Source organism: Sander vitreus, chromosome 14 (assembly GCF_031162955.1).
Source record: "Sander vitreus isolate 19-12246 chromosome 14, sanVit1, whole genome shotgun sequence".
In the NCBI taxonomy this organism is placed as follows: Eukaryota; Metazoa; Chordata; class Actinopteri; order Perciformes; family Percidae; genus Sander; species Sander vitreus.
The window spans coordinates 1595498-1620192 of record NC_135868.1 but is presented as its reverse complement, the minus strand read 5'-3'; the positions used below and the strand labels follow the sequence as shown (position 1 = coordinate 1620192).

At 41.4% G+C, this 24695-nt stretch overlaps 2 protein-coding genes across 6 annotated transcripts in view; both read right to left on the bottom strand.

Moving 5' to 3' along the window:
- Positions 1-4647: 4647 nt before the first annotated feature.
- LOC144528456 (uncharacterized) lies at positions 4648-13104 on the bottom strand. Of its 3 annotated transcripts, none has more exons than XM_078267035.1 (4): positions 12924-13104; positions 12595-12652; positions 7744-8022; positions 7120-7324 (listed from the first exon to the last, which is right to left on the bottom strand). In XM_078267035.1, exons 2-4 carry the CDS (start codon positions 12632-12634, stop codon positions 7221-7223), a joined length of 423 nt encoding a protein of 140 aa, XP_078123161.1. In that variant the 5' UTR covers positions 12635-12652; positions 12924-13104; the 3' UTR covers positions 7120-7220. The 3 variants fall into 3 exon arrangements, with proteins under 3 accessions (XP_078123159.1, XP_078123161.1, XP_078123160.1); XM_078267034.1 differs by lacking the exon at positions 12924-13104 and adding an exon at positions 12754-12913; XM_078267033.1 differs by lacking the exons at positions 12595-12652; positions 12924-13104 and having other exon boundaries at positions 4648-7324; positions 7744-7900.
- A 2157-nt stretch (positions 13105-15261) lies between these two features.
- Positions 15262-24695, bottom strand: part of LOC144528450 (uncharacterized) — a 62689-nt gene continuing 53255 nt past the window's right edge. For all 3 annotated transcript variants that reach the window (XM_078267023.1, XM_078267025.1, XM_078267024.1), the window contains one exon: positions 15262-21079. In XM_078267023.1, coding sequence (XP_078123149.1) covers positions 18855-21079 — 2225 coding nt within the window. In that variant the 3' untranslated portion in view covers positions 15262-18854. The remainder of the gene's footprint in view (positions 21080-24695) is intronic.

The window sequence follows — 24695 nt, the reverse complement described above, 5'->3', positions numbered from 1 at the left end:
TCCGGGGGACCGCTGTCAAAATAAAAGCCCTGTTATTCTATTTTCACTTTTTTTGTTTTGATTTCTTTCATGAGGATATTTTTGTTACATTTAGGAACCCTGTCTTACTGGTTTACATATCTGTCTATATGTTTCATACAGAATATCCATATTTATTCTGTTTTTTCTTTTATATATTCTGTTAATACACTGCATATATCTGTATTATTCTTACTACTAGTATAATGTTACTGCTACTACATTACACATATCTGTACATGTTGTTCATACATTGTTCATATTATATAACCTTATTTATTCTGCTCTTATAATGTAACTGCTAATACACTGAACATATTTATATTTATATTACTCTAAACCACCATCTGTAAACCAGCTGTACACTACTGTCCACACTGCACTATATTTCTTGTCCCGTCTATACTTTGTATATCACATTTGCTCTTTTCTGCTTTTTTGGCACTTCTGGTTGGACGCAGACTGCATTTCATTGTCTTTGTACTCTGCACAATAACAATAAAGTTGAATCTAATCTACTAACCCTTTTTAAACAGTAAATATTATTAGAAAAAATGATGGATTGATGTATATTTATTTAGATATGTTTATAGCTGATAGTTTGATAACATTTGATGTTTTACATGAGTTGAATATATTTTGCAACAATATCCAGATAGAAGACAAGATGCTTTTTATGTTACTGTGTGTCACAAAAGCTAGAAAACGGATTAAGCCGGGATTTCCCAGTTATCCTGGATGACTGTAAGTCTAGACTCGGATTCAGGAAAGCAGAGGAGCCTAAGTTACCATGGAGATTTATTCTGCTCCTGACCAGGCTAACAACCTTTTCTGTTCACTCAGCAGTGGTTTTACCTTATTGTTATCAGCCTGTATTAAAATACAATAGGTGCATATTGAACATATTGCTGTTTAGTTTAATACTATTATTTGAAACATTATTAATGTGTGGTTGGTGCTGTTATATTGCTGTATGAAGACTGCTGTTCATATTGTTGTTAGACGTTTGGTGAATATATTACGGCAGCTGTTGAGAGAAATAGAAAAGGCTGATGAAGTTACAGATGTGGTTCAGTGATGAAGAGTAATATATAAAGTCCTATACATGTTTCTATAATGAAGTCAGTGATGAAGAGTAATATATAAAGTCCTATACATGTGTTTCTATAATGGTTCAACGGTCAATGGTTTAACGCAAACCCATTTTAACGGCGTCAATTTTTTTATCGTGAGATTAACGTTCTTTTTGGCCTAGCAAACTTTGTCGTTTTTTTCACATGCTGTTGCAACAACTAGTAACGTTAGAAAAACTACAACACCACACCAGATCTAGCTAGACCAGAAACACAACAACAGGCACGCCGCACACACTAGTTTGGGCTTGCGAGCCGGCCAAAGAGTAGTAGGCTAACGTTACGTTCTGAGTGGATGGCGAGCGCGAGACGCCGAAATGGATGCCAATAAGATTCTGAATGGAAAGTTGACTTTTTAAAAGTTGCCAAATGGTTCCATTGACAAGACCAAAGTGATCTGTGTGTTTGGTCGTTGTGAACTGAGCTATCATCGCAGCACGTCCAGTCTGAAATACCACTTGATGGCCAAGCACACAGCTGATGGCCAAGCACACAGCTGATGACCAAGCACACAGCTGATGGCCAAGCACACAGCTGATGACCAAGCACACAGCTGATGGCCAAGCACACAGCTGATGGCCAAGCACACAGCTGATGACCAAGCACACAGCTGATGGCCAAGCACACAGCTGATGACCAAGCACACAGCTGATGACCAAGCACACAGCTGATGGCCAAGCACACAGCTGATGACCAAGCACACAGCTGATGGCCAAGCACACAGCTGATGGCCAAGCACACAGCTGATGGTCTAGCACACAGCTGATGCCAATTCTCCGCCCTCTCGTCAAAGCCAGGCGACAAAAGCACAAAGCAAGCCGCTCTACTTTTCCATGTTAAGAGCATTAAAATGAGAAAAAAATAATGGGACAAAAAGAAATCAAGGGACATTTAGAATAGATAAAAAATTTGCAATTAATTGCGAGTTAACTATGACATTAATGCAATTAATCGCGATTAAATATTTAATCGTTTGACAGCACTAAATTAAACATTTTTGCTTAAGTGATTTCTTGTATGACTCATTGCTTCTCCGTCCAAAATTGGAGTCTTGGAGCACACAAGAGATAGTGGTAAAGTTGTCATATAACGTCATGATACTGGACAGGCAGACCAAGTTAACAGTGTCAGAGGGGAAGAATAGGGGCAAAGGGAATTAGGCAACATTAAGTGAACAGCCAGATGCGCACATGCCCTTATATGATTCACACGGTATGGGGAGCACTGGACCGGAGTAGCCATTCCAGTATTAGGTGCCCCCAGTAATACATAAGGACAATGAAAAACATAGAAAGGCAAGGAGCAACCACTTCTTTTTCTCCATGCCCATCGCACCAGACGTGGAAAGACAATTCAATTTTATTTATAGTATCAATTCATAACAGGAGTTATCTCGAGACACTTTACAGAGAGAGTAGGTCTAGACCACACCCTATAATTTACAAAGACCCAACAATTCCAGTAATTCCCCCAAGAGCAAGCATTCAGTGCGACAGTGGCGAGGAAGAACTCCCTTTTAGGAAGAAATTTCGGACAGACCCAGGCTCTTGGTAGGAGGTGTCTGACGGTGCCGGTTGGGGGTGTGATGAACAATGGCAATAATAGTCACAATAAAGATAATGGAACAGTGACTAGAAATAGTAGCTGTAGTAGTTCATGTCATAGCAGGGCACTGCAGGGTGTCACAGGACATAGCAGGGCATAGCAGGACAGACAGCAGACAGAATATTACATGGGACCCGGGCAGCCAAGAAACAGGCCTAGGTACGATAACAGAGTCCAGGTCAGCGATGGAAAACTCCAGTACTAGCTACCGGCAGGATCGACACAGGGACCAGGGTAGGTGAATTTAAACAATGTCTGAGTTGAAAACGCATCTTGTTGACACGTAAGGGCCCTGTTCATGTGTCACAGACATATTAATTGCATTTTGTGTCTGTTAAGAGGCACAAAGGCACTCTAAAACTTGCCCCGACAACTGCCATTTTAGCTCAGGGGACGCTTGTACATGTAGCTGCAGCTTCTCCGTGTTCCCTGCACTGATTCGGGTCGGGGTTATTTCTATCGAAAGTACTCGCGTAGCTATAGCGATCAAGATTGACGTAAAAATTGGCCAGAATTCTCCTTTAACTTGTAACAGAGTATTTTTACAGTGTGGTATTAGTACTTTTACTGCAGTAATCTGAATACTTCTTCCAGTGCTGGTGGATCTTAAGAAAGAGAAAACAAGTTTTTACAGAGTACCTTTACCTAAATTTAATAAAATGTTTCTGTGAAGTGTGTTTGTACTTTAATAACATAATTAAATTAAATATTTGTCGCATTTAGAGCTCTACTAACTATACATACAATATACATTTTTCATCAATCTGGTGAACTTTGAGAGCCAAATGAAGAGGCTAGATCTATGTAGAACCTGTGCTCTTGTAAACAATGTTGTGTTCTTGTAAGCGATTTAACCATAAACACATTTTTGTATAATATACATTTGAGTCATCAAAAGGACAAGCTTTGAACGCTAAATTTGGAAATTTAATTTTATACTTATTACATATAGAGAATCCAATCTGTAAATGTAATATTAATTTTATGAAACAAGGACCTTACGCACTCATTCTTTGAAAAGTACCCAACAGGTGTCAAAGGATGAGAATCTCATTCTGAAGGACAGCATTTCATTCTCAGGTTATGAGACCGTTCTGTGAGACAGCAAAGACAAGATGATCTGCAGCTTAAGTCAACAGCATCACTTAAACCTAACAAACATCCATTAGACATCATGTTTACTCTCAGTCTATTGATCCTAAGTGCAGCAGATCAAATAAATTAACAGCTACTGAATTAAAATAGTTTCTACTGGATGATACCTGTCATATGGTGAAAATAAATTACAAATATACTTTACTTGGGCAAAGAGTAAAGGTAATCCAGCTCACTTTCTGAAGTTAAACAGACAACTTGTCATGGTGGACAATAAGATATAGTATTTTCTAACTCTCCCTACCTTCCTTTTGACATTTAATGTTCCTGGGCTTTGAGAAGAACAGCTCTAATGCCCTCTAGTGTCTTTTCTCATCGGATCTGCACAAATCACGTAGGTGACCCATTTTGGTTTCAAAACAGCAAATTTCGCCAAAAGGTTAGGAGGTTGCATGCCTGCCCACTGCCACTGGGTTTAAGGTTAACGGTCTGCTGACCAACTGCCGCTGGGTCTAACGTTAGCGGTCCGCTGACCCACTGCTGCTGGGTCTAACGTTAGCGGTCCCCTGACCCACTGCTGCTGGGTCTAACGTTAGCGGTCCCCTGACCCACTGCTGCTGGGTCTAACGTTAGCGGTCCCCTGACCCACTGCCGCTGGGTCTAACGTTAGCGGTCCCCTGACCCACTGCCGCTGGGTCTCAACGCTAGCGGTCCCCCGACCCACTGCTGCTGGGTCTAACGTTAGCGGTCCCCTGACCCACTGCCGCTGGGTCTAACGTTAGCGGTCCCCTGACCCACTGCCGCTGGGTCTAACGTTAGCGGTCCCCTGACCCACTGCCACTGGGTCCAATGTAAGTGGTCCGCTGACCCGTTGTCGCTGGGTCTAAATGTTCCTCCTCGTTCCCTCCAAGAACGTCACCCAAGCTGCATCAGGAGGCTCTCCTCCCAGCGAGCTTCGACAAAGTTTTCGGCCCCACTATATTGTCACTGTGACAACTAACAACAATCGCCATTTTGTTGTGTACCCATCAAATGACCACAGCAAACAGTCCAATGGCCTTTCTATCCATTTTATTTCCATGCGAGGACACCATGAAGACTCCTGAGACTGTTGATATTCACTCCATGCAGATTTATTTGTTACATTTTAACAAACAAACCGAGCCGCCTCGGACACATCAAGAGACCACCGGTGATAGTCAGTCGAATAGACAACTGAATCTAAGTTTCATATGACTCTCTTCATATACAGTGTTGTGGTCGGTGTCAGTTGGACACATTCACACCCACAGTTACCTCATGTTCGTTACATCTTTAGATGGACCTGAACTGGTGATATCTTTACTAACAGTCCTCTGATCTTCCTTTTCTTAAGTACACCTAGGTCGTTGTGACCCAGACAATAATTACTAACGTACATGCTAGTCAACAGATGGTTTACTTCAAATGATTTAACTTTATTTCATCCTGGAGAGTACTCAGCATGTCCTGGTGTACCACACCAGTCATATCAAACGATTATATTTCTTTACTTTATTAGTTTTACCATGGCCTAATTAGTGGCAAAGGAGACACTATACATGTCAAAAGACCTTAATCGTGTTGGTATCACTGATCATATTACCTTGGAACATAGCAATGCACAAGTGAGTTTTTATAGTTGTATACAGATCATAATATGTCCATCTCAGCTTTGATTCAAAGAGAAAACTCCTCCTCTCCCTGACAGGAAACACCATGCTAGGCTAACTTCCCTATGCTACCTCCCTCACATCTCCCTTGTTTAAACTAAAGATAGCTTTCAACCTGCACTTCCTGTCTCCCTGACACAGAGAGAAAAGTCTCCTCTCAGAGACTGCTGGGCCTAAATTGTGCTTAAACATGATACACAAAATTAAAACATGAACCCAATGTGTATTGAATAAACTCCCATATTGATACATGATTAATAGTGACTCTTGCAAAACATATGTTACTTAGAAAGAAGTGAATATATGTGTGGGCCCTATAAAATATCGGGTGGTTACATTTGTCTGATTTCTTGATTATAATTGATAATATGACAGACATTACAAGACAAAACAATATCTAATAAAATATTTAAAATAAGAGTGTACTTTTTCCTACCACACAATATGTCTTCTATCTAGATGTTGATACATGAAGATTTTTGTTTAATACTTGAGTTTTGCTTGGACTTAAAGGCACAAACGTTATTCCATGTCATCAGTCTCAGGTTCAGAAGAGTCTCCAGTCTGGTCTTCAGTCTCTGGTTGTAAAAGTGGTTGTGAGTTCCTGGCTGGTTCTGGTCCTCCACAGTCCTCTCCATCAGCTTCTGTTTCCATCTGACCAACACATTTATGTCTTTTGAGTTTAGACCGCTGGGCAAATCTTCTGTTACAAACACTGCAGTTGAATCTTCTTTCTCCTGTGTGGACTGCCATGTGTGACCGTAAATTTTCACTCTGTGAAAAAGATTTCTTACACTTAGAGCAGCTAAAAGGTTTTTCTCCTGTGTGGATTCTCATGTGTTTCTGTAAATCTCCACTATGTGTAAAACATTTCTTACAGACTGAGCAGCTGAAAGGTTTTTCTCCTGTGTGAGTTCTCATGTGTGACCGTAAATTTCCACTCTGTGTAAAACATTTATTACAAACTGAGCAGCTAAAAGGTTTTTCTCCTGTGTGGATTATCATGTGTTTCTGTAAATCTCCACTCTGTGTAAAAGATTTCTTACAGTCTGAGCAGCTGAAAGGTTTTTCTCCTGTGTGGATTCTCACGTGTTTCTGTAAATCACCATTCTGTGTAAAAGATTTCTTACAGACTGGGCAGCTGAAAGGTTTTTCTCCTGTGTGGATTCTCATGTGTTTCTGTAAATCACAATTCTGTGTAAAAGATTTCTTACAGACTGAGCATCTGAAAGGTTTCTCTCCTGTGTGAGTTATCATGTGACTCTTCAGATGCGTCATGCGGCCAAATCTTCTCCCACACTCAGAGCAGTTGAGTGTTTTCTTACATCTTGAATCATGTTTCAGAGAGTTTAAAGCCGACTGAGGTTCTCTGGTCTCCTTCCAATCAGCACTGTCATCAGTCTCAGGATCAGAAGAGTATCCAGTCTGGTCTTCAGTCTCTGGTTGTAAAAGTGGATGTGAGTTCCTGGCTGGTTCTGGTCCTCCACAGTCCTCTCCATCAGCTTCTGTTTCCATGTGTTGAGTTTGTCTTTGATGAAGCTGTGAGGACTGAGCTTTCTCTTCATCATCTTCACTCTTCACAGGGACAGGAGTGAATGGGAACTTGGTGATATCAGCCTCCGCCAGCCCTTGAAGCTGCTCTCCCTCCTGACTGATACACAGTTCCTCCTGTTCCTCTTTAATGCGTGGGGGGGGGCTCTGGCTCCTGCTGGTCCACACTAGAGCTACACTCCTGCTGCTCAGGGGGAACCTCTTCTTTAACCACCAACAGCTGCTGAACATCTGCAGGAAACACACAGAGAGAAACTTTAACACAGACACAGAGAGACAGCATCAACAGTACAGAGTCTCTTTTCAAATCTCTTTACGTGGTAAAAAAACTGGTATTTCATGTTTCTGCATTCTAACTCAGCCCGAGTGCTGTAAAGACTGACAATTATACCTGAGGCTTATCTTATTCTTATTTAATTTTCTGATCTGGTTTGAATCCTACTTAAAGGACAGGGACTACTTTATGTCTATAGATAAACATCTGAGCGGACAAATATGAAATGCAGAGTTTCCCAAGGCTCCGTTCTGGGGCCTCTTCTCTTTAACATATAATTGCTTCCAGTGGCTCAGATAACAGAAGACAGTTGCACTGCACTGACTTCTCAACCATGACGGAGGTTCTCCGCTCTCCTTCAAAACGTCACAATTACCTTCTGTTTCCATATGTTGAGTTTGTCTCTGATGAAGCTGTGAGGACTGAGCTTCCTCTTCATCATCTTCACTCTTCACAGGAACAGGAGTGAATGGAAACTTGGTGATATCAGCCCCCTCCAGCCCTTGAAGCTGCTCTCCCTCCTGACTGCTCCACAGTTCCTCCTGTTCCTCTTTAATGTGTGGGGAGGGCTCTGGCTCCTCCTGTTTCACACTGGAGCTACACTCCTGCTGCTCCTCTTCACCAATAATCACTTCCAGAACGTCTGGAGGTAAATCTGAAACACAGACACAGACATTTATTAATATAAATCTTAATCATACCCTTAAAAAACTCATGCCTCAACTCTGCTCCGGCTGTAAAAGCGCCGATCTGGAAAGTAAGATAACTTGCTGCACTATTTAGAGAGGATGAGGCTCTGCTCAGTTTAGCTAGGTTTGGGCTGGTCTAAAAATGTTCTAAACAGTTTGATATCAAGCCAAACGCCAGACCACTAGTTGACACACTTGTCTTAGCCGCTCCCGAGTGAGACTGATGAGAGTTCATAATGAGATTATAGCGACTTCAGACCACATGGTGGCGGTAATGCGCCTCTAAGCCAGGACTTTTACTTGCAATGAGCTTTAATAACCACTGTATCTGTGTATCAACCATCCCACAGAGTCTTTTAGCGGTTTGTCTCAAATATGAAAATAAGGGATATACATATACTGTAGTCCTACAAAACTGATCTGATTACCTGGTGAACTATAAAGTGCTGTGAAAGTGCAGCATGGATTCAGCGAGTGCAGGGGCGGAAGATGGCTTCTCAGTAGACAACTCGGTTATCGACATGGGAATGGAACAGACTACAAGTATGATGATCAACATACCTGCAGCAGCTGCAGCAAGGCACAAGCTGCATATGTGGCAGGGCAAAGGTTACCTCCCCCACCGGTTTAAAGATACATCAGGGCAGGAAAGGGTATTTAAAGAAAGGGCAACAGGGTACTCACATCGGCAGCTACTTTCTGAGAAACAGCTTGAGGCAGTCGACTGAAGTTCAGCAACTTTGGCTCAGTCCCCCACTGCCTCATCTGGACTGCTTTCAACTACTTTAGGGTCTCAGCAGGCCTCACAAGCCTCATCAAGGCCCTCTTCTTGCTGAGTGGTTCAGAGGACAGCACATCAGACCGGGCCTGAGGATGCCGCTGGATGTTTGAGCATACATGGATGACGTAACAAAACTTACAATGACCAAGGCTGTTGAGAAGCTTCAAGAGAACATCCAGCTGGCTTGGATGTAGATCAAGCTAAGCAAGTCCAGAAGCATCTCCATCGTGAAGGGGAAGCTGTCAGACCAACATATCTGGGGACTTCATTGTACCACCAAGTCTGGGTCGGTGGTACAATGCCAACCTTGACAGACATAGAACAAATCTATCAATTCAGGAAAGAGATAGTCACCGGACTGGAGAACATGGACAGCACCATACTTTCTGGAAAGTTGAAGTTCTGATACATGCAGTTTCGGCTCCTTGATTCCTCCGAATGTGAATGCCCGCCTTCCTTCTTCATACCACTGGTCGACAATGACATTTGTCCGGGAAGGCGAGGGCCAAGCCAGACTCTCCACCTCAGAACCAGACACTGGACGACTAAGCAGGGCACGTGATTTGAAGCTGGTGGCAGACTTAGGCCAGAGGCACTGCTTCCCAGCTGAGATTCATCAACCAACCTCACACCAGACCTCGTACTATGGTCGGCCACACTCCAGCTCATTTACATCATGAAGCTTACAGTGCCCTGGGAGGATGCAGCGATGGAGGCCTTCAAGCACAAGAAGCTGAGGTATGCCGAGCTGGATGCTGATACGAAACAGCGAGACTGGACAGCAAAGGGGGAAGTAGGCTACTTCTAGTCTTACAAAACAGATCTTTGTCCTTCCCTCTGCTCCGGGTTTCACTCACCACTGAGTTTGACTTAATGTCCCACCCCAAACACTATCTGATTGGCTAGATGTTAAATGAGTAAGACTGCAAGAATTTCAGAAGTTAAAACCATTATTATCTTCCACATTGAAATTGCAAAAACAACCCAATCCTGTGATATATTTCTATAATGATAAGCCTGCCCAGTTATATGACTTAACTTTTTTGTAGTGACAACGTTTGCTTGCAGTGTTAAGTAGACTATTAGCATTAAAGGATTTTATGAATGTGGAGCGATAGTTAAATGTTTATTTTTTACATAACATTGGTTCCAATGCAATAGGGACTTATTTAAGCTTCCACCCTGCAAATGGAACATTACTCATCCGTATTTTTTTACATGTTATATGCAACGTTAGCTGACAATAACGTTGACTCTCACCGCTAATTTGAACGTCTTAAGTGTGATTTATGCTTCTGAGTAAAATCTACGCCATGGCTACATACGTAGGGTGCGTGGAGACACAGCGACCTCAGTGGTCTGCCCTGTGGTCCCTGTGGTCTGTGAAGCGGCTTTAGTATTTTCTCCCCTTTCCTGTCATTTTGGCAGCACTGTTAGCTGGATAAATGTCAGAGATCATAATCTTTTGTCTATAAAATACACTATATCAGATACATTATGATTATTATTGTTATTATTATTGATTATGAAGATCCATGTGGTCAGGACCAGCTGGTCTCTGGCACGGACCAGTGGTCACAACCACTAGGGGCCCTAAAGACACTGGTGGCAACACATTGGTAAAGTTTAAACCAGTCAGGACACAGATCTGCATAGTCGATAGTACTACTCATACAACTACGAGTAATAATAATAATGATATGTAATAATAATGATATGTAATCATTGTTATTATGATTTCTATTAATAGTAATGATCAATAATATTTGACAGACAAAAGATAATGATTTTTATTTATTCATTTTTACATTTATTCAGCACAGTGTTGCCAACACAATGAGAAAGGGGAGAAGGTGTATTAAATGTACAATAACTACTCCAAAGACCACTCAGTAACTGGTCAAGGCAACAGGCAGGCTACTCATACAACTACGACTAATAATAATAATTTAATCATTGTTATTATGATTTCTATAAATAAAAGTGATCAATAACATTGGATAGACAAACGATTATGGCTTCTCACATTATTCTGCTAACACAGTGAGAAACGTGAAAAGTTGTATTAAAAATAAATACAAACACTCCACTGATCACTCAACTGGTCCAAACAACAGAACAGATCACAGAGGAGGTGGTCAGGACCAGTCATCTTAGTGCCCTTTGTGCCAGTAAGAAGCTGGTCATGACCGCTGTGCCACTGGTCGCGACCAGTGTCTTTAGCGCCCCTAGTGGTTGTGACCACTGGTCCGTGCCAGAGACCAGCTGGTCCTGACCACAAGGATCTTCATAATCAATAATAATAACAATAATAATCATAATATATCTGATATAGTGTATTTTATAGACAAAAGATTATGATCTCTGACATTTATCCAGCTAACTGTGCTGCCAAAACAACAGGAAAGGGGAGAAAATACTAAAGCCGCTTCACAGACCACAGGGACCACAGGGCAGACCACTGAGGAGCTGGTCGCAACCAGTGTCTCTAGCGCCCCTAGTGGTTGTGACCACTGGTCCGTGCCAGAGACCACTGGTCCGTGCCACAGAGCAACTGGTCGCGACCACTGATGAGCTGGTCGCGACCAGTGTCTCTAGCGCCCCTAGTGGCAGTAACCACTGGTCCCTGCCAAAGACCATGGTCCCGGAATCTGACCACGGAATCAGCTACAACCCCTGCTGCTAAAAGGTGCACAAAAAAGATATACAACACAATAAAGGAAAGGGAAAAAGCCAAAAAAGCATAATATGAGCACTTTTATTGAAAAGATCTGTTGCTTTTGTTTTTCTTGAATGACTGTAGACTAAGTAAGGGATAATGTAGAGTGAGCCGGTCTTTCTTTTTTGGATATTTGTTCTTGTATTCTATCCTATTTATTTATTATTTCATGAATATTCTGTATGTGTGCTGTGTGTCTGATATTTTGCTGTTGTAGGACTGAAATTTCCCATTTTGGGATTGATAAAAGTCTACCTACCTCCCTCTAAATCATCATAGCCTCAGCCTGCTATAATATCTTGGTATGTGCTGCCCTCTACTGGGCTCAACATGCAACAACACAAACTACTACACATCCAACACATTGTACTGGAGCTGGAACAGTTCAAAATGTTTCTCTACAGTTCATTGTCTCTGATATAATTGAGATTAACAATAAAAGTGTCTCTTTCTGTCAAATTTGAAAACATTTATTTATTTAAACAAATTAAAGTTTGAATGAATTCCAGTATAAATCTTTTGGTTATTTCTAACTGTCATGTGACCCAGATGATGTTATAACACAGGTACACAGCCTATGAAGTAAACAACGCCTCTTTTTTATCAGTTACCTTGTTTCAAGCCATTCTAGCATGTAACAGAGTATTTTTGCAGTGTGGTATTAGTACTTTTACTGCAGTAATCTGGATACTTCTTCCACACACACAATCACAAAAACAGAGTACTCGAGTAGTCTTGTGTTCTGAATAAAAGAAACATTTAAAAAGGAGAAATTCACAGTTTTAGGTGTTTTCACCGAACTTTTTAACTGTCTTGTAAGTCCAATAATGGCAACGTCTTTCCAAACGTTTTAAATAACAGTGATTTCAATATTGACCAAAATCATTGGGATTATATTTTCCATAATCCAGCAGCTCTACTTTTACCAGCTATGAAAACAGCGTCTATATCCATGTATACACACATAGCTTCTATATACATGTATACACACATATCTTGTATATATTTCTATATATTTCAGATGTAAACGTGTCCCACCTGTCCCCTGGTCCGCTGACAGCTTCCTCTCAGACTTCATGTTAAAGTTCCCCCCGACCTGTTTCAGGAAATACAACAAGACGTTAGCAGGAGCTAGCTGCTAGCGGCTAACCTTAGCTTTAGCACCGACTCCCTGCGACATTAAAAGAGAAAACAAACCTGCTCTGTGTAGCTTTGTTCCAGCTTTTAAAACCACATCCAGCAGTTTGGGACCTTTCTTTCTTCTTAAGAAACTAAACACTGGCGCCTTTTACTCCGCCGTTCTCATCACGATGTGACTAACAACAGTTAACGTTAGTTCCGGGGACGGACGGTATTACGGGTCGTACCGACAACTTCCGGGCAGATGTTTGTTTACTAATGTAACCGAGGGTTTCTTCTGTTGTCTAGACTCAGGTTTGACTCTAAAATAAAGAAACACGGGCGTCCGATGCCGGAACAGAGACGGCACTGCACGTCTCACTTTATTCACCCACAACACAGTCAATACTACACTTTATCCACTTCCGCTTTTCCCTTCACAATAAAAGCTCTATGGTTTACTGTAACTTCCTCTTAACTTTCAACAACTAAATAATGTTACAGCTGTAACGCTGCTAGAATCAGATATCTAGTTAAAATAAAGTGCAGGACTCGAGGAGGTAATTCAAGCGACATGATCTGGAAAGCGGCTTACCTTTCAGAAAACCAAACAGAATCTAAGCTACAGTGGCTGCGGGGGATCAAAAAGGCTCCGCACTACGGCAAGCCTTCTTCTTCTTCTTCTTCATTTAACCCTCGTGTTGTCTTCTCGTCGACCGTGCAACTTTTTATTTTTCTGGGTCAAAATGTACTTTTTTTTTCAACGTTGTGGTCGTCTTTTTCGACACTTCCTTCGCTTAACGTTCAAGTTTTTTGCCACTCCTTACCGATGTTTTTGTCACATTTTTCCTGCGTTTTTTTTTTTTTTTTCCAACATTTTTGTTGCTCTTTTTAACGTTCTTTTATAAAAAAAATTCTCTCCAAATGCTATAAAATTGAATAAAACACCCAAATTCAGTGAAAGCACTGAGCTGATCTTTTATTTATATTTTACTTGTGAAGAGTAATGGTTGTATGGAACCAATCACGTTATTTTTTGACATTTTGGTTGAAAGAAAACCAAAATTTCTGATATAGAAGCTTTTTGAATATGGGAGGGTGAACATGGCTACACACCACGTTTTAAGGTGTATGCCGCCAACTACTCTATTGAGTACACAACATTAAACATTTAAATAATGACTTTTTCTTCTCAGTTTGACTTTCTCCTATTTTCAATATTCCCTTGATACTCCATTCCCTCCCTATTTCTACCACTTTGACTTTTAATCTTTACTACGGCAAACCGGTTACCTCCGGAGACTCCAGCATTGTCTCTCTAAGCAGGGAAAGCCAACAAGAGCGAGTCAATACGTGCATATAGCATAGCTACAGTAAGAAATAACAACATTAAGCAGAAGGAAGGCAAGGCAGCTTTATTTGTAGAGCACATTTCAGCAACAGGGCTTTACATGAAAACATTAAAGAGCAGTTAAAACAATTAAATATATAAAAGCAGATATAATAGGAATTTCTATTTATTTGCTTATATAGATTGTTATACAGTATCAACAATACAGCTTCAGTCTAAGAAATGAACAGTTATTTAAAGAAAGGCAACATCACAAAGAAAGGTCTTCAGCCTTGATTTAAAAGAACTGAGAGTTGCAGCAGACCTGCAGTTTTCTGGGAGTTTGTTCCAGATATGTGGAGCATAGAAACTCAACGCTGCTTCCCCCTGTTTAGTTCTGACTCTGGGGACAGATAGCAGACCTGTCCCAGACGACCTGAGAGGTCTGGGTGGGTCATAGCGTAGCAGACCTGTCCCAGACCACCTGAGAGGTCTGGGTGGCTCATAGTGTAGCAGATCAGAAATGTATTTTGGCCCTAAACCGTTTAGTGATTTATAAACCAGCAGAAGTATTTTGAAATCAGTTCTTTGAGGCACAGGAAGCCAGTGTAGAGACTTCAGAACTGGAGTGATGTGATCCAGTCTCTTGGTCTTAGTGAGGACTCGAGCAGCAGCGTTCTGAATCAGCTGCAGCGGTCTGATTTTTTAGGGAGACCTGTGAAGACACCGTTACAGTAGTCAAGTCTACTGAAGATAAAAGCATGGACAAGTTTTTCCAAATCCTGCTGAGACATAAGTCCTTTAACCCTTGATATATGTTTAAGGTGATAATAGGCTGACTTTGTAATTGTCTTAATGTAGCTGTTAAAATCCAGGTCTGAGTCCATGACTACACCAAGATTTCTGGCTTTGTCTGTTGTTTTTAACATTGTCGTTTGAAGCTGAGCGCTGGCTTTTAATAATTCCTCTTTTGCTCCAAAAACAACCACCTCCGTTTTTTCTTCATTTAATTTAAGAAAGTTCTGGCACATCCAGTCATTAATTTGTTCAATGCACATATTCAGTTGTTGTATTGGACTATAGTCCCCTGATGATAAGGTTGTGTAAAGTGAGTTTAGGTTATAAAGATTGTTTCTAAAACAATGGATTGGACAAATGCTAGAATTGTGCAATGTTAACATAAAGGATGGTACGATCATAAATAAGTACAGCGTGAAAGTATATATATATATATATATATATATATACACATATATATATATATACACACACACACACACACACACACACATTTTATTTGATCAGTAAATCACATCGAGATCAAGATCTCATTTACAAGACAGACCTTACAGAGTGAAATATCACACACAAATACAGTCAAATGAAAATAAGAAAGACAACAGTATGCACGCATAACTGGAAAAAATGTAAAAGTATTTCATACAAATAAGTTAAGAATATAAAAACCCATTTATAAAAAAAAAAAAAAAAGTGTGTGTAAAATTACGTTGTGCACCTGGGTAGCTCACCTGGCAATGCGCACACACATATATAGAGGTTTACTCCTCGATGCAGCGGCCGCAGGTTCGACTCCAACCTGCGGCCCTTTGCTGCATGTCATTCCCCCTCTCTCTCCCCTTTCATGTCTAAGCTGTCCTATACAAATAAAGGCCTAAAACGCCCCAAAAAATCATAAAAAAAACCCCATTACGTATGACTATACTATGTCAAACAGTCAGTTCAAATGAACGAGGTCTCTAATCGACCCATTGGTATCAGTGCATCCAATTTTAGATTACTCTGTAAATTATTATAAATATCTAAAGGCTGTCTTGTCCAAGACTACTTCTAACTGCAGGGACTGGAAGCAGCAGCAGTAAATAAATAACACATATGCTTATGTGTTTGTATTTTGAATTTAACCTCATCATTTACCTGTTTACATTTCTGGCATTGTCACATACTCACACATGTAGCGAAATTCATTCTCTGCGTTTAACCCATCCCTCAAGGGAGGGGTGGGGCAGCCAATCACAGCGCCCGGGGACCAACTCCAGATCTGAGCCAGTGCCTTGATCGAGGGCACTGACTGGAGCACCTAGTACATGTTTTTTGATGGTGGGGGAAACTAGTAGCCTAAACATTTTTTCAATGTTTTTGTTCACTTATTTCAAAAATGATATCGCTTTAGTTTTTGATGTTTTCTCCTGGTGTTTTTGATGGGTTGTTTTTTCATTTTTTCATCGTTTACATTTTATTCATCCATCCATCTTCCATCCATCTTCATCCGCTTATCCGGGGTCGGGTCGCGGGGGTAGCAGCTCCAGCAGGGGACCCCAAACTTCCCTTTCCCGGGCCACATTAACCAGCTCCGACTGGGGGATCCCGAGGCGTTCCCAGGCCAGGTTGGAGATATAATCCCTCCACCTAGTCCTGGGTCTCCCCCGAGGCCTCCTCCCAGCTGGACGTGCCTGGAACACCTCCCTAGGGAGGCGCCCAGGGGGCATCCTTACCAGATGCCCGAACCACCTCAACTGGCTCCTTTCGACGCAAAGGAGCAGCGGCTCTACTCCGAGCTCCTCACGGATAACTGAGCTTCTCACCCTATCTCTAAGGGAGACGCCAGCTACCCTCCTGAGGAAACCCATTTCGGCCGCTTGTACCCTGGATCTTGTTCTTTCGGTCATGACATTTTATTTACTTTTGTAAACTTTGTAAAGTCACTTTTTATGAAATGTAATGTCTGCTTTGTCCGTCTTGCCGTCCTGGCTATGTACTGTTTGTAATGTCCTGTCTCTTGTATTCTTGGTGAAACCAAAAAAAAATGTCATATTCGTATTGTTTTTGTTGCTTTTCCCAACGTTTTCTTGTATTATTATTTTTTTTTTTTACATTTCCAGTGCTTATTTTGATATCCCATATTTTCAAATATAAGAAAACTTCGAAAACGGGTCAAATTTGACCCAAGGACAACATGAGAGTTAAATGTACTGTATGGGAGACAGAAATTGGAAAAAAAAAAAAAATCTCTCAAAGTCTCTTTGTAACTTTCAGTTTGTGTTGATTCTAGCGGCCAAAGTGTTTTTACCACACCTGCTGTAGTAAAGGTCTTTCTGCATTAGGTTTTTCCAGTGTTACATCGAAATCTGTGTGCAAACCGGCACTGGCTCAGATCTGGAGTTGGTCTCCAGGCGCTGTGATTGGCTGCCCACTGCTCCCTTGAAGGGTGGGTTAAATGCAGAGAGAAATGAATTTCGCTACATGTATGTATGTATATGTGACAATAAAGTACTTTTACCTTAATGCTGTAAAGTAGCTGTGTGGCGTTCTGCGCCCAAATAATATAAAAAAAATCCTGATCTTAAGTTTTATATACTGCCGAATAGACAAACGGTTGTTGAGACCACTAACGTTGCTGCTACGGTCCAAACTGTAACGGTTACATGGAGTTTATTCATGTAACATGCTAAGACATACTAGCATTTAAAATCATAGCTTTAATGAACGTGGGATAACAACAGACTGTTTGATGACTAGGGGTGTCACGATTCTCCAAATCCTTGTTTCGATTACATTTTCGATTCTAAGGTCACGGTTCAATTCGATTCTCGATTTTTACATTTTTTTTTTTTAAAGCACAGGTTGCTATGCCATTTTAAGACTAGACTTTTATGCAATGTAATATCTGACCTTTGTTCGCAATGTACCACACTACATTGTCCAAATTAAAACATTTATTAACAACATAATGTAACAATAACTTATATCTATAACCTACCATCTAGTTTCTCTTTTGTAACGGCAGTCTTCTTCACAGAAGATGACATTCAAGTTCACAACAAAACAAACAGAAAACAATAAAACAGCCACGTCCATACTCTTCTCTGGACAATTAAGTGTCTTGACAAACTATTTCCGATCAGCTGAACATATACCACACAGATAACTGCCATGTTAGTCGTGCTGCCAGTGGAAGAATATGGTACACGGACATAGCAGAGCTTGCAAACTGTGGCTTTTTTGTCGACAACGTGAACGTTGTCAACGTAACTCCCTGGAAATTAAAAATACTTCCACACCGGCGACTTCAGTGAAAGAGGAGGGGGTTCAAGTTCTGTCGATGGGTCTCCTGCATCTGCAGTTGCCATCCTATCTTTTGACTGGCTGTAGCTAAATTAGAGGAGGTTGACTCGCAGCACTTCAACACCAGTGTTGACGAACTGACCGAAGAGCTGATTAACAAACCAGAGTCGTGTCACTGAACCGGGAGAATGAATCGACTCACTCCTGTTTTTTTACCTCATTCGTGCCGGCAGCACTTCACTCAAGCTGAGTGCGATCAGTGTATGCTCTGTTGTGTGTAGCTGGTCTTCTTCTGCTACTGTGTGTGTAGTAATCTAGCTCATTAGCGCCTCCACTGGAGTGGTGGTAGAATCAATCAGGAAATGGGCTACCTCGAGCAGGCTACAAGTGTGTTTTTTTCCGCTTGGCAAGACAACCGGATGGGACATGGGGGCATGGCAGCACCGACGATTCCATTTTTTAATTCAAAATCGTGACGCCCTTATTGAAGACCCTGGGATAACAATTACTGATAATACAGTCAGACTGAACCATCTAAGATTAGCTAACGGTTAACATTAGCTGTCTCTTACCTGGAGACTCAATCAGGTAGCTAACGTTAACAAGAAATGTCGGGAAACGTCACCTCTGGCTGCTCCGTTGGCTCGTTTGTCCCGTCACTAATAATTTACAGACAATCTGACCCAATACGGCTCAGTTTTTTATGTATCTTACTCTGTCAAGCGGTAAAAGTGCTTCTGAGTAGCCATACTGGGTTAACGTTATGTTATCCAGTCAGGGGTAAAGGACTGTTTCCCCCCATGGCGACTCCGTCACAAGCGACTAACTCAGAGCAGCTGAATGTTGTCTTACATCTTGAATCATGTTTCAGAGAGTTTAAAGCTGACTGAGGTTCTCTGGTCTCCTTCCAATCAGCACTGTCATCAGTCTCAGGTTCAGAAGAGTCTCCAGTCTGGTCTTCAGTCTCTGGTTGTAAAAGTGGATGTGAGTTCCTGGCTGGTTCTGGTCCTCCACAGTCCTCTCCATCAGCTTCTGTTTCCATCGGACCAACACATTTATGTGTTTTGACATCAGAACGCCAGGAAAATCTTTTGTCACAAACACTGCAGCTGAATCTTTTCTCTCCTGTGTGAGTTATCCTCTTCACGTGTGACCGTAAATTTTCACTCTGTGTAAAAGATTTTTTACAGACTGAGCAGCTGAAAGGCTTCTCTCCTGTGTGGATTCTCATGTGTTTCTGTAAATCTCCACTCTGCATAAAAGATTTATTACAAATAGAGCAGCTGAAAGGTTTTTCTCCTGTGTGGATTCTCATGTGCATCTTTAAAGCTCCACTGTGTGTAAAAGATTTCTTACAGACTGAGCAGTTGAAAGGTTTGTCTCCTGTGTGGATTTTCATATGTTCCTTCAGAGCTGAGTTGTAGCCAAAACGCTTAGTACAAACTGAGCAGCTGAAAGGTTTTTCTCCTGTGTGAGTTATCATGTGTTTCTTTAGGGTTCCATTTTCAGTGAAAGCTTTACCACACTCAGAGCAGCTGAAAGGTTTTTCTCCCGTGTGGATTCTCATGTGTGACCGTAAGTTTCCATGCAACGAAAAAGCTTTCTTACAAACTGAGCAGCTGAAAGGTTTTTCTCCTGTGTGAGTTCTCATGTGGTTCCGCAAATCTCCTCTCTGTATAAAAGATTTCTTACAGACAGAGCAGCTGAAAGGTTGCTCTCCTGTGTGAGTCATCATGTGTGTCTTCAGAGGTGACTTGAAGCCAAATCTTTTCCCACACTCAGAGCAGCTGAATGTTTTCTTACGTCTTGAATCATGTTTCAGAGAGTTTAAAGCTGACTGAGGTTCTCTGGTCTCCTTCCAATCAGCACTGTCATCAGTCTCAGGTTCAGAAGAGTCTCCAGTCTGGTCTTCAGTCTCTGGTTGTAAAAGTGGATGTGAGTTCCTGAATGGTTCTGGTCCTCCACAGTCCTCTCCATCAGCTTCTGTTTCCATGTGTTGAGTCTGTCTCTGATGAAGCTGTGAGGACTGTCGACCAACACAATGATGAACTTTAAGGCTGGTGGACCAGGGGAATCTTTGCTCACAAACAACACAGCTGTATTGTTTCTCTCCTGAGTGGTGGGCCATGTGTATCCGTAAACTTAGTTTCTGTGAAAAATCTTTACCACACTCAGAGCAGCTGAATGGTTTCTCTCCTGTGTGAACCCTCATGTGTTTCTGTAAACTCCAACTCTGCGTAAAAGATTTCTTACAAACTAAGCAGCCGAATGGTTTCTCTCCCGTGTGGATCATCATGTGTTTCTTTAAACATCGTTTCTGTGCAAAAGCTTTCTGACACATTGAACAGCTGTAAGGTCTTTCTCCTGTGTGAGTTCTCATGTGTTCTGACAGTTGTCCCTTCAGACTATATATTTTACCACAAGCCGAGCAGCTGAATGGTTTCTCTCCTGTGTGAACTCTCATGTGTTTCTGTAAACTTCCACTCTGCGTAAAAGATTTCTTACAAACTGAGCAGCTGTAAGCTTTTTCTCCTGTGTGACATTTCATGTGTGTCTTCAGATCTGCCTTGCAGGCAAATGTTTTCCCACAGTTAGAGCAGCTAAATGATCGCCGTCTTGTCTCCTTCCAAAAATCACTATCAACACTGTCATCAGTCTCTGGTTGTAAAAGTGGATGTGGATGTGAGTTCCTGGCTGGTTCTGGTCCTCCACAGTCCTCTCCATCAGCTTCTGTTTGTCTTTGATGAAGCTGTGAGAACTGAGCTTTCTCTTCATCATCTTCACTCTTCACAGGGACAGGAGTGAATGGGAACTTGGTGATATCAGCCTCCTCCAGTCCTTGAAGCTGCTCTCCCTCCTGACTGCTCCACAGTTCCTCCTGTTCCTCTTTAATGTGTGGGGGGGGCTCTGGCTCCTGCTGGTCCAGACTGGAGCTACACCCCTGCTGCTCCTCTTTACCAACAATCACTTTAAGAACGTCTGGAGGTAAAGCTGAAACACAGACAGACAGCTGTTAATGGAGTCTCAACAGTACTTTGCTAATTAGCTGATTTCACTGTGATAAGAATGCAGCTTCATAATGAAATCATCTGATTTATCCCGGGTCCCCAAAGGTCATCATACAAAACTGAGCTGTTACACTACCACCCTTAAATAAACTTACTCCTCCACTCTGCTCCGGCTGGTGGTCGAGATGAAAACTGAGCTGAAGGAAACATTTCAGAGCATAGAGCCAAACTCATGGCCTGCGATCCAAATCCGGCCCCTCGCAAATTTAGATCCGGCCCGAATATCAATTTAGGTTCACAATGAATTTTGGGCCAACTAGTTGTGCGCCAAACCAAAAAGACAGGAAACAGTTTTTCACACTGTCATTATGCAACACAGAGAGCAGATTTAGGCAGATTTGCCGACTTTGAGACTTAAAATTATATAAATTCCCCCAGAAGCAGAGAGTTTCATATTCAGCTTTGTGGTAGCTGCTTTATAAAAATGAAATCTCTTTTTTGCTTGATTTGCTAAATTCGACGATGGCTAAGAAACTTTTTTGCTGACTTTTTTTAGGGCTTTAAGTCCTACCAAGCTGTAAGTGAGAAGACTATATGAGACATGCGATATTCAAGATAAAAGAAGGGAGACCACACAGAATTAAGGATTAAATTAAAGCCTTAATTACATCTTACTGAAAACTAGTGATCGACCGATTATCGTCCCGTGTAACAGTTTGCAGATTATCTGTATTGCCATTTATTTGCCTGATAACCGATAAAGGTAATGAATTAAAAAGCGGCTACAGCTCTGTGTCTGTCCCTCTGCTTCGGCTTCACTCACCACTGAGTCTGACTTAATGCCCCGCCCACAACACTGTCTGATTGGCTAGATGTTGTACGGGTAATAGCCAATCAACACTCATCAACCTCACAGCAGCTGACATGCAGCAGCCTGGAGCACAAGCGTCTTCTTCTCTGTGCAGTTCGTCGCGCTAAGCTTCAAAAGGTAAGGCTGCAGGAATTTCCAAAGTTAAAAACATTATAATCTTTCACACTTAAGTTCCAAAAACACTCCCAACTCTGTGATCCATTTCTATAATGACAAGTCTTCCAGGCTATATCACTTAAAAAAGCCAGAATGAACTTTTTTATGGTGATAGCGTTAGCTTGCAGTGTTACTGGAACTACACGGTTAGCATTATTAAGATAGCGCGATAGTTACATGTTAATCTTTAAATAACTTTAGTTCCAGTGCAACAGGGACTTATTTAAGCTTCCACCCTGCAAATGGAACATGACTCATCCGTATGAGACGATGTTTTTTACATGTTATATGCAACGTTAGCCGACAATAACGTCCAGTCTCACAGCGATTCTGAACGCCTTAGCAAACGTCCATTAATCCATTTGCTGGTTCATTAGGCCTATAGACAGATGAGTAGGAGAGAAAAACCCCGAAGCCTATGATGATATAGCTTGCACCTCAAACTATGACTTAAAATCAATTAAAATGAGCTCCACCTTTACCAGCTGCAACATTTAGGTTTTAAATGCAAAAGTAGTTATATATTATTTTAAAATGGAAGTTTACTCTAGTAAAATTTAGTATTTTGTGTTTGATACAATAACATTTACTAAAGATTTTTTAAAGCAAGACATATACTTATACACACATATACTAGTAAATATTAATCTAGTTTAGTAATAAGCCTAGTTTTTTTAATAACAGGTTTACGTCGCCCTCACGTTTAATGTAAGGACCAGCTCTCTGTCCACTCAACTGTTGTGCATGTATTAAATGAAGCTAGTGGTGAGTTGACACAATGACTACTTTCATTTCTCACTGTCTCTCGCTCTAAAATCTCACTGCAGATGGACAAAAAGAAACAACAACAAAGTGCAGTATGGGAGTATTTCGGAAAAAAACGACACCACGGACAGCAGTCTGCAACATATGCAAACAAACTGTTAACATGGCATATAAAGCTATTTTTAATTTTATATTACTGTGTATTATGTTTCAAGTTTAAATTTTATATTACTGTGTATTATGTTTAAAGTTTTATTAAATAATTGCTTAAAGCATTTAAATAAAGTTTTGTGTTGGAGTATGTAATTCCAAAATCTTAATTTTGACTTAAAGATTTTCATTTTCACTGTAAATGCATATTGGTTCTAAACTATCAGTTATCGGTTTCATTAACTACTAATAATCGGCATCGGCCGTAAAAAAAACAGTATTGGTCGATCCCGACTGAAAAGTATTATTTAAAATGTATATCCGTATTATCTGTGGTGTAGTGAATGCATGAGTGTAGATGAATGTGTGAAAAACCAAGCAAACAGAAGTCAAAATACAACCTAAACCAAAAACAAACCCTGTCTGGCTGTGAGGATCGAGAGACTCCAACTGCTCAGCTCCACCCATCTTAAAGGAGAATTCCGGCCAATTTTTACGTTAATCTTGATCGCTATAGCTATGTGAGTACTTTCAATAGAAAAAAACCCGACCTGGATCGGTCCTAGCAAACTGGAGTTGCTGCAGCTATGTGTACAAGCGTCCCCTGAGCTAAAATGGCAGTTGTCGGGGCAAGTTTTAGAGTTGCTTTGTGCCTCTTAACAGACACAAAATGCAATTAATATGTATGTGCCACATGAACAGGGCCCTTACATGACAACAAGATGCGTTTTCAACTCAGACATTGTTTAAATTCACCTACCCTGTCTTGATCCTGCCGGCGGGTAACTTGGCCTGTTAGCTGCTAGATGCTAGCGCCCGGACAGATCATGCCTTCGTGGCTAAAAATTGTAGTTTATTTCCCCCTCAAAAATAAACTACAGATCGATCACACACAAAATGGATGAGCTACAAATACACACGGAACTTCTGCGTGATGATTTTCACAAAAGCCTGGCTGAACACACTTATCACGGATGGCAGCTAACAGCTAGCAGTTAACAGGCCAAGCTACCCACTGGCAAAGTTTATACGTTTGGTCTCATCGGATTTTTTCTTGATCCATAAACGGCTTATGCGATAAACGCTGATGGAAACATTATTTGCCGAATAAATAATGAATTGCGATTAAGTTGGAGGTCATTTTATGGTTAAACAGACATACCTGTACGGGTCAAAAGTGGTGAAGACCGCGTGCCCAATGCGCACTGCCTGCAGTACCGACGCATGTCCCTTATCATGTAACGACCGTCTACTACAGCCTGTAGTAGTACGATTGATAACCAGCCCTTTCTATTGACAAAATCCCTGCAGCCTTCAGCAGGGGGTCTAATCGGGACGTGAGTCCCGTCTATTGCGCCATACACTTGCGGCACAAGGTGAGCTCTATAGTTACACAGCGAGATTTCATGCGCCTTATCCACTCCAGGTAGGTGTATACCTTTGCATCATCCTCGTTCGTATGGCATTGCACACGCCATAAACACACGGTGGTCTTGCTGACCCCAAGCATTTCGCCTACCACTTTGTACTCTGCGCATGTAGCCAGTTTGTAGAGCACAATGGTGATACGCTTCTCAGTTGGAACCGGAGGGCCATGGCTTATCTGGCTCAAGGGACGGGCCAGTAAAATTACACAACCCGTCACATCAGAAAATGC